This window comes from Schistocerca cancellata, chromosome 7 (assembly GCF_023864275.1).
Source record: "Schistocerca cancellata isolate TAMUIC-IGC-003103 chromosome 7, iqSchCanc2.1, whole genome shotgun sequence".
Classification (NCBI taxonomy): domain Eukaryota; kingdom Metazoa; phylum Arthropoda; class Insecta; order Orthoptera; family Acrididae; genus Schistocerca; species Schistocerca cancellata.
Window position 1 is genome coordinate 445809087 of NC_064632.1, and position 16243 is coordinate 445825329.

General features: G+C 40.0%; 1 protein-coding gene across 1 annotated transcript in view; it reads left to right on the plus strand.

Moving 5' to 3' along the window:
• Window positions 1–16243, plus strand: part of LOC126091869 (T-complex protein 1 subunit delta) — a 109243-nt gene that overhangs the window by 72404 nt on the left and 20596 nt on the right. Inside the window, exons 7-10 of the mRNA XM_049907153.1 lie at window positions 268–407; window positions 569–665; window positions 922–1163; window positions 1261–1359. Coding sequence (XP_049763110.1) covers window positions 268–407; window positions 569–665; window positions 922–1163; window positions 1261–1359 — 578 coding nt within the window. The remainder of the gene's footprint in view (window positions 1–267; window positions 408–568; window positions 666–921; window positions 1164–1260; window positions 1360–16243) is intronic.

Here is a 16243-nt window from a genome sequence, read left to right on the forward strand (position 1 = left end):
GACAGAATAACTATAATTTTTCAGAACATTATGAAGCGAAGTGTTTCTTGTTTAATACCACCATTTTCATTTAAGTCTTTCATTAATCATGAATTTTTGAATGGACAGTAGGCATTAATTTCTGGTAACTTAGCAGTGTGTTGTATTGAAAACAAGTTGTGTGTGTGTGTGTGTGTGTGTGTGTGTGTGTGTGTGTGTGTGAGAGAGAGAGAGAGAGAGAGAGAGAGAGAGAGAGAGAGAGAGAGAGATAATCATTTCTAATTGCAGATGGACCACAATGTCATAGTATCAGATTACGCAGCAATGGACCGTGTTCTGAAGGAAGAACGTGCCTACATACTTAATATAGTAAAACAGATCAAGAAAGCAGGCTGCAATGTGTTGCTTGTTCAGAAATCTATACTTCGGTATGTCACCAGATTTATTTCTGCAGCATTTATAATTTAATGTTTTAGTTTTAAGAGCTGAATGTTTATATATGATCTTGCGATCCAGTTTTATGTATTGCAATTTCTTTATAGTGGTTTTTAACTTATTTTTTCTGAAGATAATTTTATGTGTTTTGCAGGGATGCTATAAGTGATCTGGCAGTACATTTCTTGGACAAAATTAAAGTAATGGTAATAAAAGATATAGAACGTGAAGATATTGAGTTTGTGTCAAAGGTAACTACAGAAAAATTGTGATTATTTTCCACTTATTTATTAAGCAGAGTTGTGAACTGAAAGTTACATAAAAATTCATATGCCTTGGCAGTGATCTTCTCCTGAATCATACAACACATCTGAAAGCAGATGTGATGTTGATGTTTGTTCCTTCTGAGCCTCATCTATCATATATTCTCCCTCCACATTTGATCCTTTTTACTTTAGCACGTGGTATACTTGCTCAAAGTAGTGATAACATTATTGCTGTTTACAGACACTTGGCCTGAGGCCGATTGCTAGCTTGGATCACTTTGTACCAGAGCACTTAGGATCAGCAGAGTTGGTAGAGGAGGTTGCAGCTGGAGCAACAGGAAAATTTGTGAAAGTTTCAGGCATTCATAATGCGGGTCGTACAGTGACAGTGTTAGTGCGAGGATCCAATAAATTGGTGCTTGATGAAGCAGACAGGTCACTGCATGATGCATTGTGTGTTGTTCGCTGCCTAGTGAAAAAAAGGTCAGTGGTAGTTAACTTAATCTGAGTTTGAAAGCTTGCTTTTGTCTTCTTATGCTATCCATATGATGTGCTGTTACTAATTTAGACTTGTTTTCAGGGCTCTTATTGCTGGAGGTGGTGCACCGGAAATAGAACTTGCTCTCCGTCTTGCCCAGTATTCACAAACTATTACTGGTGTAGATGCATACTGTTTCAGGTAGATCAAATACTATTGAAATTCTACTAAGTGATTTTTTAATTTGGTAGCCAGCCACTGATGATAGTCATTGAGATATTCAGCATGCTTATTTAAGTTTTTTTGCTGTTAGCTCCTGTCTGATGCTGTAAAATTGACAACAGTTGGTTTCCATGAAGTTTTATTGTGTGACTAGCTTAGTGCCCACTGCTTCGCTTATGTAGACTGTGTGGTCTGCACAGATTTTTTGTATCAAATTTTTATGTTGTTCAAAAATTGCAAGATCTTATAAACTTTTCATTCTGACTATAAGGTGTGCTTCTGAGTTTATGACAAAAAATGATTCTGGTAGCTGGAGTCGGAGATTTTTGTTAATCCTTCCTTTCGAGTTCTTACAGTGGTGTTTCCATAGAAACTTCCATATCCTATTTCACCCCCATAGGCTTTATAAGTACTTTAATGATGATTTGTTAAAAACAAACTTCCACCTACTATTGAACCTCCTTAGTGTTTGCATTTCAAAAAATGCCGAAGCACTTTTTTGAGAAAACAATTACCACTTTTCATAGTTATAGTTCAAAAATTGCTTTAGTAGTGACATTTTCAGAAAACCTTCCATCCGCTACGTCACCACATCTAGGGTGGGATTTTGAATAATCCCATACTAAACAAGACCTGCCGTATAAGATCAACACCCTCTCCAAATTTCAAATTTCGATCCTTAATGGTTTGGGCTGTGTGCTAATGAGTCAGTCAGGACATTTCCTTTTATCTACACTCATAGAGATGTATTAATGTTCTAGATGACTTTTTCAGCACCATCTTACTTATCAAACCCACTTGGAGATTTGACAAGAAATATGGGTGGTTACAATTCAACTAATTTGCATGATTGACAGTAGGAGACAGTAATTTCTCTAGCCAATTTTTTTATTTAGAATGTCAAACATGGAACATCTGACATGGAATAACAACAGTATGAAATAGGATGGATTGCTACCCTCAAAGAGTATCTGATGGCTTCCAGTAGGAATAAAAATTTGATTTTCAATATTTTACATAACTATCAACTGAATTTAAAATTTTGTCACAATCTACTCATCAAGAGGTTAGTCACTGTCCTCACCCATCCAGCCCGCTCACTGTTCCTATTCCAGCACTACACAGCCGTCATTTCACCGTCACACCCAGTCTTTTAATTTCTTTTTATTTCTCTCCTTTCCACTATTAACCCCCCTCTGCACCTTCTCTCCTGCCCTCTGTCCAAACTGCAACACTTCACTGTCCACCACTCCCACCATACTATCCCTCCCTCTCCCTGCCCCAGCCTCCTCCTAACCCCCATCCAGTCGCCACTCCCATCATGCACTGGTGCTGCTGCTCGCAGTGTGGTTTCTGTTCTCTGAGACTGTGGGTGTGCGTGTGCGCGTTTGTGTCTACTGCTGACAAAGGCCTTAATGGCCGAAAGCTATAATTGTGTGAATCTTTTTGCTGTGCCTATCGCGACTCAGCATCTCTGCTATATGGTGAGTAGCAACTTTCCTTCTCTGGTATTGTTACATTCCATCTTGGATTTTCCATTGTTTGATTCCTTTCACTTAAAGTGGAGTGTGTGTCACCCAGACTGTGTTTCATAGCAAGAGCACTTAGTGCCTTCCAGTAAAATCTAAACATCATTTCAAATCTTTTTAAATTTTTTCTCATTTACATGCTTACTTCCATTAAACAGTTATTCTGTACCACCATGTTTCACTAAAATTCTTTGAGATACGTTAGGTGTAGCTGTTGGGTAGGTTACAGTCTTTTTGTATTCATAAAAAAGAACTGTTTTTTTTTTTCCTCCAGTAACTTGTTTAGATATCACTCACCAATGGTTTCAAAATTTTTGTAAAATTGTTAGTCAAACCCACATTATTTTCAGAGTATGTTGTTGGTTAGAAATAATTGAAGGAAGAGGGTGTTCCATAATTGTGAATGTGTTGATGTTATGGGGCCAGTGAAATTAAATGACATAGGAAAAATTGCTGGAGTTCGGACTATCAAGTAAATTTCTCAGCATGAGAATATTATTATTATTCTTTCTTTCTTTTCTCAGACGTTATGTCTGGTCAAAAATGGAAAGTGACGCGGACCTTGATCAAGCGTGACTTCCTTTTAACTGTACGGTATATGTTATATTGTATTTAGGAACTTTCGGGTCATTGAACATGTATCGATAATTACGGATTTCTGTAGTTGTATATATAAGTTTGGATGTAGCTGTATGGCATTGATGTACTGGTGGATATTGTGTGGTATGACTCCTGTAGTTCATAGTATAATTGGTATAATGTCAACTTTATCCTGATGCAACATGTCCTTGACTTCCTCAGCCAGTTGGATGTATTTTTCAATTTTTTTCTCCTGTTTTCTTTTGTATATTTGTTGTATTGGGTGTGGATATTTCGATTAGTTGTGTTAATTTCTTCTTTTTATTGGTGAGTATGATGTCAGGTTTGTTATGTGTTGTTGTTTTATCTGTTATAATGGTTCTGTTCCAATATAATTTGTATTCATCACTCTCCAGTACATTTTGTGGTGCATACGTGTATGTGGGAACGTGTTTTATTAGTTTATGTTGTATGGCAAGTTGTTGATGTATTATTTGTGCTACATTGTCATGTCTTCTGGGGTATTCTGCATTTGCAAGTGTTGTACATCCGCTTGTGATGTGATCTACTGTTTCTATTTGTTGTTTGCAAAGTCTGCATTTATCTGTTGTGGTATTGGGATCTTTAATAATATGCTTACTGTAATATCTGGTGTTTATTGTTTGATCCTGTATTGCAGTCATGAATCCTTCCGTCTCACTGTGTATATTGCCTTTTCTTAGCCATGTGTTGGATGCATCTTGATCGATGTGTGGCTGTGTTAGATGATGCGGGTGCTTGCCATGTAGTGTTTTCCTTTTTCCAATTTACTTTCTTCGTATCTGTTGATGTTATGTGATCTAAAGGGTTGTAGAAGTGGTTATGAAATTGCAGTGGTGTAGCCGATGTATTTATATGAGTGATTGCTTTGTGTATTTTGCTAGTTTCTGCTCGTTCTAGAAAGAATTTTCTTAAATTGTCTACCTGTCCATAAGAAAGTTTTTTTTATTTCGATAAATCCCCTTCCTCCTTCCTTTCTGCTTAATGTGAATCTTTCAATTGCTGAATGTATGTGATGTATTCTATATTTGTGGCATTGTGATCGTGTAAGTGTATTGAGTGCTTCTAGGTCTGTGTTACTCCATTTCACTACTCCAGATGAGTAGGTCAATATTGGTATAGCATAAGTATTTATAGCTTTTGTCTTGTTTCTTGCTGTCAATTCTGTTTTCAGTATTTTTGTTAGTCTTTGTCTATATTTTTCTTTTAGTTCTTATTTAATATTTGTATTATCTATTCCTATTTTTTGTCTGTATCCTAGATATTCATAGGCATCTGTTTTTTCCATTGCTTCTATGCAGTCGCTGTGGTTATCCAATATGTAATCTTCCTGTTTAGTGTGTTTTCCCTTCACTATGCTATTTTATTATTATTGTTGTTATTTGTTTCTATTCTCAGACGTTATGTCTGGTCAAAAATGGACAGTGACGCGGACCTTGATCAAGCGTGACTTCCTTTTAACTGTACGGTATATGTTATATTGCATTTAGGAACTTTCGGGTCATTGAACATGTATCAGTAATTACAGATTTTTGTAGTTGTATATATGTTTGGATGTAGCTGTATTGCGTTGATGTACTGGTGGATATTGTGTGGTATGACTCCTGTAGTTGATAGTATGATTGGTATAATGGCAACTTTATCCTGATGCCACATGTCCTTGACTTCCTCAGCCAGTTCGATGTATTTTTCAATTTTTTCTCCTGTTTTCTTCTGTATATTTGCTGTGTTGGCTATGGATATTTCAATTAATTGTGTTAATTTCTTCTTTTTATTGGTGAGTATGATGTCAGGTTTGTTATGTGGTGTTGGTTTATCTGTTATAATCGTTCTGTTCCAGTATAATTTGTATTCATCATTCTCCAGTACATTTTGTGGTGTGTACTTGTATGTGGGAACATGTTGTTTTATTAGTTTATGTTGTATGGCAAGTTGTTGATGTATTATTTTTTGCTACATTGTCATGTCTTCTGGGGTATCTCTGTATTTGCTAGTATTGTACATCCGCTTGTGATGTGATCTACTGTTTCTATTTGTTGTTTGCAAAGTCTGCATTTATCTATTGTGGTATTGGGATCTTTAATAATATGCTTGCTGTAATATCTGGTGTTTATTGTTTGATCCTGTATTGCAATCATGAATCCTTCTGTCTCACTGTATATATTGCCTTTTCTTAGCCATGTGTTGGATGCCTCTTGATCTATGTGTGGCTGTGTTAGATGATACGGGTGCTTGCCATGTAGTGTTTTCTTTTTCCAATATACTTTCTTCGTATCTGTTGATGTTATGTGATCTAAAGGGTTTTAGAAGTGGTTATGAAATTGCAATGGTGTAGCCGATGTATTTATATGAGTGATTGCTTTGTGTATTTTGCTAGTTTTTGCTCATTCTAGAAAGAATTTTCTTAAATTGTCTACCTGTCCATAATGTAGGTTTTTTATATCTATAAATCCCCTTCCACCTTCCTTTCTGCTTAATGTGAATCTTTCTGTTGCTGAATGTATGTGATGTATTCTATATTTGTGGCATTGTGATCGTGTAAGTGTATTGAGTGCTTCTAGGTCTGTTGTTATTATTTTATTATTATTATTATTATTATTATTATTATTGCCGTCTTCAGACATTGCTGACGACTGATAGTCTTCATTGGGGTGCCGCCTTTATATCCCATGACCATTTTTGGGCATGGAGCCGGTGCAATGTTGGGGAAAGGGTGTGACTAGGCTATGATCCAATGTCCTCAGTCCCACTGCCACTTTCACAGCTTACAGATATCTTCCAGCGCAGCTGCTGCTGTTATGTGCAGTAGAACCATTAGGATTAAAGGTTTGAATCGATTGAGTTTGGGTTGAAAGTAAAACGCTAATACATTTATTGACCACTTGGACAGAAAATACAGACAACCTGCCCAAATAACTAAATTCACAATTCAGTACAGCAGTGAATTGTTAAAAAAAACTTAAATCTTAATAAAATTTAAATGAGTTTAATAGCATAATAAAACAATCAAAAGCAATTGCTTATGTGTATCTTATGCTACTAGTACTTTTATTGGTTTTTATATTTAATTTAACACATTGCAAAGCATTTTGAGCATGTCATGTTGAGTAATCGGATTTCTGCCGGTTATTCGCATCTTTCCTGCACGATATTTCAACTGCGTAACTCGCAGTCTTCTTCAGGTGCTGTCCGATACTGATTCCAGTGTGGAAGAAGTCCGGTATTTATGCCTATGTTGTGCTAGGCATTCCCTCTGCGGTCCACACCACATCTGACGTTCTGTCCATGTTGTGCACCGACCAATAGCAATAGCTGTAGCGTTTTCTTCTAGCCCCGGCTGTTCCGAACGCTGTGCGCATACTTTGTGTATATTATCCATTGTCAGTATAGCTGAATTAAGATCTGAGTGGCGTCCAAGCTGTGCTAGACATTTTATCTGCTGGTTGTCGTCATTTGAGTCCTGTGAATTGAGTTCTGTGAATTGACAAGCTACAGTTTGCCTGGGGCCAACATTCCCTGCTAGATCACAAGCAACAATGCCTGTCTGTAGGAATTTGGTGACTAGCTTGTGAATGTTTTTTTTCCCATTCGAACCTTTTGTAATATTAAATCTTGTTTGAAAACTGTTCCTTGTTGCTATAGGATTGTGTACCAACTTGTGATATTCTAACACCGAAAAACAGGTTGTTAATTGGTACACATTATTTCTACCTCTTCCTTCTGTATGCTAACCTCCTTTACCATTTCAGTGGTGGAACTGATCACTAGGAGCTGCAGCACACTATTTATAGGCACTGATTTTGTGATTACAGTGCCTTCTGTTAGCACCTTTAAGTATTTCTGTATAATTCTGTAAAAAATTCCTTCAACTTTTGCAATAAACATATTGTTTGTTGCTCTCATCTAGCCATCTTAATTTTAGTTTTTGAGACATTAATTTTTAAAAACAGGTAGTCCTTTCTTCCGGGTGTATACAACCCGGGATAACTATGAAATCTGGGAAGAACTGAGGAGTTTTCATCCAGGAAAACACAGGAATATTTTAGATTTCTGGGAATTTTTCATTGTTTGATTTTTCAGCTAAATTTTTGTAATTTTGATTGGTAAGCACTGATACTCTAACAAGGAATTTTACTTTAGCCCATTAATGCAGAATAATACTGCAGCAGTAAAACATAAATGAGAGAATAATACCAAAATAAAACTTAAGAAAATATGTCATTTACAACAACAAAACATAGTGCATACCCAAGCGTCTGCCAACAGCAAAATGTGTCAAAGGCTTTTGAACGAAGACTATGTAATACTTTGTAACAACAAACTGCTTTTGATGAACATGATGTCACAACTGTTCAAATTTTTAATGGGTCACAGGAAAATATTGTGAATGATGCTTTGAGAATTGTTACTTTTGCAGTCAATTTCTGTTTACATAAGAATAATTATGTTAAATGTGAGAAAGTGCGACAAATTTCTTAAATCACAGAGCATTAGACTCTTTTTCAAAGTTTAACACTTTGAGGGCTAGCCACTTAGAAAAATTGTTATCCCAAAAGACTAGCCATTTATGCCAGTATTTAGAATTTAACTGGCACATTTGTGTCTGATATATCTCCCTGCTAGATCACAAGCAACGATGCCTGTCTGTAGGAATTTGGTGACTAGCTTGTGAATGTTTTTTTTCCCATTCGAACCTTTTGTAATATTAAATCTTGTTTGAAAACTGTTCCTTGTTGCTAGAGGACAAATGTAAGGATGTAGAGGCTTGTCTCACTAGGGGTAAGATAGATACTGCCTACAGGAAAATTAAAGAGACCTTTGGAGAGAAGAGAACCACTTGTATGAATATCAAGAGCTCAGATGGCAACCCAGTTCTAAGCAAAGAAGGGAAAGCAGAAAGGTGGAAGGAGTATATAGAGGGTTTATACAAGGGCGATGTACTTGAGGACAATATTATGGAAATGGAAGAGGATGTAGATGAAGATGAAATGGGAGATAAGATACTGCGTGAAGAGTTTGACAGAGCACTGAAAGACCTGAGTCAAAACAAGGCCCCGGGAGTAGACAACATTCCATTAGAACTACTGATGGCCTCAGGAGAGCCAGTCATGACAAAACTCTACCATCTGGTGAGCACGATGTATGAGACAGGCGAAATACCCTCAGACTTTAAGAAGAATATAATAATTTCAATCCCAAAGAAAGCAGGTGTTGACAGATGTGAAAGTTACCGAACTATCAGTTTAATAAGTCACAGCTGCAAAATACTAACGCGAATTCTTTACAGACGAATGGAAAAACTGGTAGAAGCCGACCTCGGAGAAGATCAGTTTGGATTCCGTAGAAATGTTGGAACACGTGAGGCAATACTGACCTTACGACTTATCTTGGAAGAAAGATTAAGAAAAGGCAAACCTACGTTTCTAGCATTTGTAGACTTAGAGAAAGCTTTTGACAATGTTGACTGGAATACTCTCTTTCAAATTCTGAAGGCGGCAGGGGTAAAATACAGGGAGCGAAAGGCTATTTACAATTTGTACAGAAACCAGATGGCAGTTATAAGAGTCGAGGGGCATGAAAGGGAAGCAGTGGTTGGGAAAGGAGTGAGACAGGGTTGTAGCCTCTCCCCGATGTTATTCAATCTGTATATTGAGCAAGCAGTAAAGGAAACAAAAGAAAAATTTGGAGTAGGTATTAAAATTCATGGAGAAGAAGTAAAAACTTTGAGGTTCGCCGATGACATTGTAATTCTGTCAGAGACAGCAAAGGACTTGGAAGAGCAGTTGAACGGAATGGGCAGTGTCTTGAAAAGAGGATATAAGATGAACATCAACAAAAGCAAAACGAGGATAATGGAATGTAGTCGAATTAAGTCGGGTGATGCTGAGGGAATTAGATTAGGAAATGAGACACTTAAAGTAGTAAAGGAGTTTTGCTATTTAGGGAGTAAAATAACCGATGATGGTCGAAGTAGAGAGGATATAAAATGTAGACTGGCAATGGCAAGGAAAGCGTTTCTCAAGAAGAGAAATTTGTTAACATCGAATATAGATTTAGGTGTCAGGAAGTCGTTTCTGAAAGTATTTGTATGGAGTGTAGCCATGTATGGTAGTGAAACATGGACGGTAAATAGTTTGGACAAGAAGAGAATAGAAGCTTTCGAAATGTGGTGCTACAGAAGAATGCTGAAGATTAGGTGGATAGATCACATAACTAATGAGGAAGTATTGAATAGGATTGGGGAGAAGAGAAGTTTGTGGCACAACTTGACTAGAAGAAGGGATCGGTTGGTAGGACATGTTCTGAGGCATCGAGGGATCACAAATTTAGCATTGGAGGGCAGCGTGGAGGGTAAAAATCGTAGAGGGAGACCAAGAGATCAATACACTAAGCAGATTCAGAAGGATGTAGGTTGCAGTAGGTACTGGGAGATGAAGAAGCTTGCACAGGATAGAGTAGCATGGAGAGCTGCATCAAACCAGTCTCAGGACTGAAGACCACAACAACAACATATCTTAAAGGGGAACAATCATTAAAAAGGACCAAGCTTCAAGGTTAGTTTTCATATTTGTTTTAGTTCTTTTTGAAGATTAAAAATTATGCAATAATGATGGCAACAAGTATAATAATCCCTTTAAAAAAATGGGGGGGGGGGGGGTGAGTTCTTGAGTAATTTCACATGTAACTGGCTTTTCTATCCACAAATGTTCGGTGCACAGCATTGATATTTATAATTGTGCTTGTCAGAAATATTCAGGAGCTGCAATTTAAGCTGGGCTCTTAGGAGCCTCCCTTAACCACACCCTTGAGGGGAGGGGGAGGAGAGGGGGAACAGCAAAGAACTTTTGTCGAGCTGTATACTAAGTGAACGCTTAACTTTTCTTGTTGCTGTACTGTATGTATATTAATTTAAAAAAAGAACTTTTCCTACTTGCATCTACGAACTACTTAACACTGATGCTGCTATTGGCTGACTGCACCATGTGTTGTACACTCTGAATATCTGCTGTCATTGTCTTATGAGATCACCTGACATGAGTATAATGGGCTGACAAAAGTGCATCATGCAGCACAATCTCAATTTCACTGCTTTGAAAGCTACCACACTGTCTTTGGTGGAATTCATATTTATACTTTCATGATACAAAAATATGCAGTGTACGTGTTGCTGCATATCAGGTCTTTCCAAGAAGCATTTTTTTTGCTGTGTTTTGTTTCCTAAAATTGTGGGAAGTTCTTTGTCTATGTATAATATAATTTCACATGGTGTTTTAGTGTATTGTCACGCAGGAAAAAGTATATTTTCACTCGAGAAAAGGTATATTTTGTAGCTGAGAAATCCGTTCCCTCCCTCCCATGTTTTAATATCAGTCCACCTCGGCATATGAAGATGCCAGGAAATACCCTTAACTAACCTGAAACGGTACAGTGCTAAAAAAAAGGCACCAACCTTTTCGTATTCTCTGAATATACTCGTGCTACCTCTATTGTCTGTGTCCAGTCATACGGCTTAGTTAATTACATTGTACAAAACAATGAAAACTTGTAGGCAACCAACTGTCGGCTTAATCACACACTAACAGGAAGAAATCTGTACAGTAAACAGCAACATAATACATTGTAGGCAGCTAACTTAATGTGCTTAGTTCAAACACACACTAGCAATGCTCTGTTCACAGGTAGCTGTCAGAAAATGTTGATTTAGTGAGTAGCAGATTACAGTACATGCTCTGAAGATAATATTTACATGCACAACATATACCCAACATTCTGTGTGTGTGTGTGTGTGTGTGTGTGTGTGTGTGTGTGTGTGTGTGTGTGTGTGTGAGAGAGAGAGAGAGAGAGAGAGAGAGAGAGAGAGAGAGAGAGAGAGAGAGCAGAAGCAGTGACACACTAGTTCCAACGGCTCAAGTCTGCTTAGGTGAGCCAGCACACAATCACTGATGTGCATACAGCAACCACAGACAAATAGGCCAGCTCTCAGTCTGCAGCAACACTTCAGTCTTTGACTAGCTAACGAAAGTGCTTGAATTTGTGATTACGTCAACCTTCTTTCTATTAAATGGAAATTACCATGAACAAACAGATGGAGTGGTGATGGGCAGCCCGCTACCGCCAGTGGTGGCCAGTATTTTTATGGAGGCATTTGAACAAGCTCTGGAGTCAACAGTCTACAAGTTCTTATGCTTTTCTTGGTATGTGGATGATACTTCCATAATCTGGCTGCACGGACATCATCTCGTCTAAACGACATCTTGCAGCACCTGAGTTTGCTGCACGAAAATATCAAATTCACAATGAAAACATAAGAAAATATTCAGCTTTCATTTCGGGATGTGCTCATCAAGCAAAGATTATATGGCACACTAGGACACAGCATTTAATATAAACTGACACGTACAGATTTGTACTTGCACGACTCCAACTGTCTTCCTTCTTTGCAACGAGATGATGATGTAATCTCGCTAAGGCACAGAGCACGTGAAAATTCAGATCAAGGCAGTCTAGCAGCCAAATTGAAGCACCTACAGGGTGTGTTCCATATGGATGGTTGCAGCAACTGCCAGATAAAATACACTGTAAGACCAAAGAAGTCGAGGACACAGTCTGCTGAGGATGAAGGAAAACCTGTTTCAGTGGCAACCATACCATACATCATGAAGAAGGCAGTGAAAGTTGGAAGAATACTGTGGAAACATAACGTCAGGTGTGTGTTCCTCCCATCAGCCAAGATGAAAGCTTTGTTGGCATCAATAGAGGATGACAAAACTCCGGAAACTGGAGGTCTACTGCATCTTTTGCCATTGCGGGGAAAATGTATGCAGGTCAGACTATCTGGGTGTTACAGGAGAGATGCATGGAGCATAAACGCCCCACGAAAAATGAACAAAGTCCACTGTGGCAGAGCACTTCATCTCTCATGGACATGTCATGAATTACGTTCCCACAGTGTTGTTGCAACAGTCCAGTACCTTCCGGGACTTTATTCTGAAAGAACCTACAGAGCTCATACAGCTACACAATGAACTAATAAATAAAGACAGCAGTTATCAAGTAAGCAGGGCCTAGAGCCCGGCTTAGAGCACAGCCAAATCACAGTGGCAATCTGAGCAGGAATTTACGTCCTTTGCTGGTGCCAGCATGACTGAGAGGACATGAGATCGTGCCCCAGCGATGCACTTTCATCTGAGCCTGGAGTCTGTCAGCTGTAGGATGTCTGTGGGGGTTGGGAAGGGGGAGGATTTAACGGCACAGGCAGGTAGTCATTGGGAATGCCTGAAGGTGGCCAGAAAATGCTTTGCCTTAACATCATTCCTTCTGTATGGCACCATTTGGTTGACTGCCCAAGAAATATTAAAAATGTTCCTACACTGGGAAACTCTAAAATCACTAACAATAATATTGCTGCGGAAACTTCAGGTTGTAATAGCAACAGTATTAGGGAAAGGATAAATTGTCGCTCCTCACCACAAAGGTGATCTATAAAGTTGCAGACAGGCACAACAGTAATTTCATTGTGCCTTCCTGCAACTCATTGGGTCACCTTTATGGTGAGTAGCAACTATCCTTTTCCTAATATTGTAGACAATAATCTTGTATATTTAAAAACAAAGATGATGTGACTTACCAAATGAAAGTGCTGGCAGGTCGACAGACACACAAACAAACACAAACATACACACAAAATCCAAGCTTTCGCAACCAACGGTTGCCTCGTCAGGAAAGAGGGAAGGAGAAGGAAAGACAAAAGGATATGGGTTTTAAGGGAGAGGGTAAGGAGTCATTCCAATCCCGGGAGCGGAAAGACTTACCTTAGGGGGAAAAAAGGACAGGTATACACTCGCACACACACACATATCCATCCACACATACACAGACACAAGCAGACACTTGTAAAGGCAAAGAGTTTGGCAGAGAGTTTGGGCAGAGATGTCAGTCGGGACGGAAGTACAGAGGCAAAGATGATGTTGAAAGACAGGTGAGGTATGAGCGGCGGCAGATTGAAATTAGAAATTAGCGGAGATTGAGGCCTGGCGGATAGCGAGAAGAGAGGATATGCTGAAGGGCAAGTTCCCATCTCCGGAGTTCTGACAGGTTGGTGTTAGTGGGAAGTATCCAGATAACCCGGACTGTGTAACACTGTGCCAAGATGTGCTGGCCGTGCACCAAGGCATGTTTAGCCACAGGGTGATCCTCATTACCAACAAACACTGTCTGCCTGTGTCCATTCATGCGAATGGACAGTTTGTTGCTGGTCATTCCCACATAGAATGCATCACAGTGTAGGCAGGTCAGTTGGTAGATCACGTGGGTGCTTTCACACGTGGCTCTGCCTTTGATTGTGTACACCTTCCGGGTTACAGGACTGGAGTAGGTGGTGGTGGGAGGGTGCATGGGACAGGTTTTACACCGGGGGCGGTTACAAGGGTAGGAGCCAGAGGGTAGGGAAGGTGGTTTGGGGATTTCATAGGGATGAACTAAGAGGTTACGAAGGTTAGGTGGACGGCGGAAAGACACTCTTGGTGGAGTGGGGAGGATTTCATGAAGGATGGATCTCATTTCAGGGCAGGATTTGAGGAAGTTGTATCCCTGCTGGAGAGCCACATTCAGAATCTGATCCAGTCCCGGAAAGTATCCTGTCACAAGTGGGGCACTTTTGTGGTTCTTCTGTGGGAGGTTCTGGGTTTGAGAGGATGAGGAAGTGGCTCTGGTTATTTGCTTCTGTACCAGGTCGGGAGGGTAGTTGCGGGATGCGAAAGCTGTTGTCAGGTTGTTGGTGTAATGCCTCAGGGATTCCGGACTGGAGCAGATTCGTTTGCCACGAAGACCTAGGCTGTAGGGAAGGGACCGTTTGATGTGGAATGGGTGGCAGCTATCGTAATGGAGGTACTGTTGCTTGTTGGTGGGTTTGATGTGGACGGACGTGTGAAGCTGCCCATTGGACAGGTGAAGGTCAACATCAAGGAAAGTGGCATGGGATTTGGAGTAGGACCAGGTGAATCTGATGGAACCAAAGGAGTTGAGGTTGGAGAGGAAATTCTGGAGTTCTTCTTCACTGTGAGTCCAGATCATGAAGATGTCATCAATAAATCTGTACCAAACTTTGGGTTGGCAGGCCTGGGTAACCAAGAAGGCTTCCTCTAAGCGACCCATGAATAGGTTGGCGTACGAGGGGGCCATCCTGGTACCCATGGCTGTTCCCTTTAATTGTTGGTATGTCTGGTTTTCAAAAGTGAAGAAGTTGTGGGTCAGGATGAAGCTGGCTAAGGTAATGAGGAAAGAGGTTTTGGGTAGGGTGGCAGGTGATCGGCGTGAAAGGAAGTGCTCCATCGCAGCGAGGCCCTGGACGTGCGGGATATTTGTGTATAAGGAAGTGGCATCAATGGTTACAAGGATGGTTTCTGGGGGTAACGGACTGGGTAAGGATTCCAGGCGTTCGAGAAAGTGGTTGGTGTCTTTGATGAAGGATGGGAGACTGCATGTAATGGGTTGAAGGTGTTGATCCACGTAGGCAGAGATACGTTCTGTGGGGGCTTGGTAAACCTGTCCCATGCACCCTCCCACCACCACCTACTCCAGTCCTGTAACCCGGAAGGTGTACACAATCAAAGGCAGAGCCACGTGTGAAAGCACCCACGTGATCTACCAACTGACCTGCCTACACTGTGATGCATTCTATGTGGGAATGACCAGCAACAAACTGTCCATTCGCATGAATGGACACAGGCAGACAGTGTTTGTTGGTAATGAGGATCACCCTGTGGCTAAACATGCCTTGGTGCACGGCCAGCACATCTTGGCACAGTGTTACACAGTCCGGGTTATCTGGATACTTCCCACTAACACCAACCTGTCAGAACTCCGGAGATGGGAACTTGCCCTTCAGCATATCCTCTCTTCTCGCTATCCGCCAGGCCTCAATCTCCGCTAATTTCTAATTTCAATCTGCCGCCGCTCATACCTCACCTGTCTTTCAACATCATCTTTGCCTCTGTACTTCCGTCCCGACTGACATCTCTGCCCAAACTCTCTGCCAAACTCTTTGCCTTTACAAGTGTCTGCTTGTGTCTGTGTATGTGTGGATGGATATGTGTGTGTGTGCGAGTGTATACCTGTCCTTTTTTCCCCCTAAGGTAAGTCTTTCCGCTCCCGGGATTGGAATGACTCCTTACCCTCTCCCTTAAAACCCATATCCTTTTGTCTTTCCTTCTCCTTCCCTCTTTCCTGACGAGGCAACCGTTGGTTGCGAAAGCTTGGATTTTGTGTGTATGTTTGTGTTTGTTTGTGTGTCTGTCGACCTGCCAGCACTTTCATTTGGTAAGTCACATCATCTTTGTTTTTAAATATATTTTTCCTTCGTGGAATGTTTCCTTCTATTATAAACATATCATTAATTTGAACCCAACAATTACGTTTGTTATTGGCGCCTTTGCATTTCGAAATCTTTCCTGTCGACTTATTTCTCTTTTTTCTCTTTATTTTCTCTTTCTGTTTTTACCAGTAGTCTCACTTTGTATTCACCCCCCTTTTTACCGTAATCTACTATACATTTTTATCCCGCCATATATATGCTCAACAATACGTAACCCACTTCCCAACCATAACCAAAAGATTTTAGTTTCCGCTTTCAACACTACCGCTGCTATAAAATCCACCGTTTCTAGTTCAATAACAGCTGCTTTCACGTATTTAACAACCATTTCGGCTACTTCTAA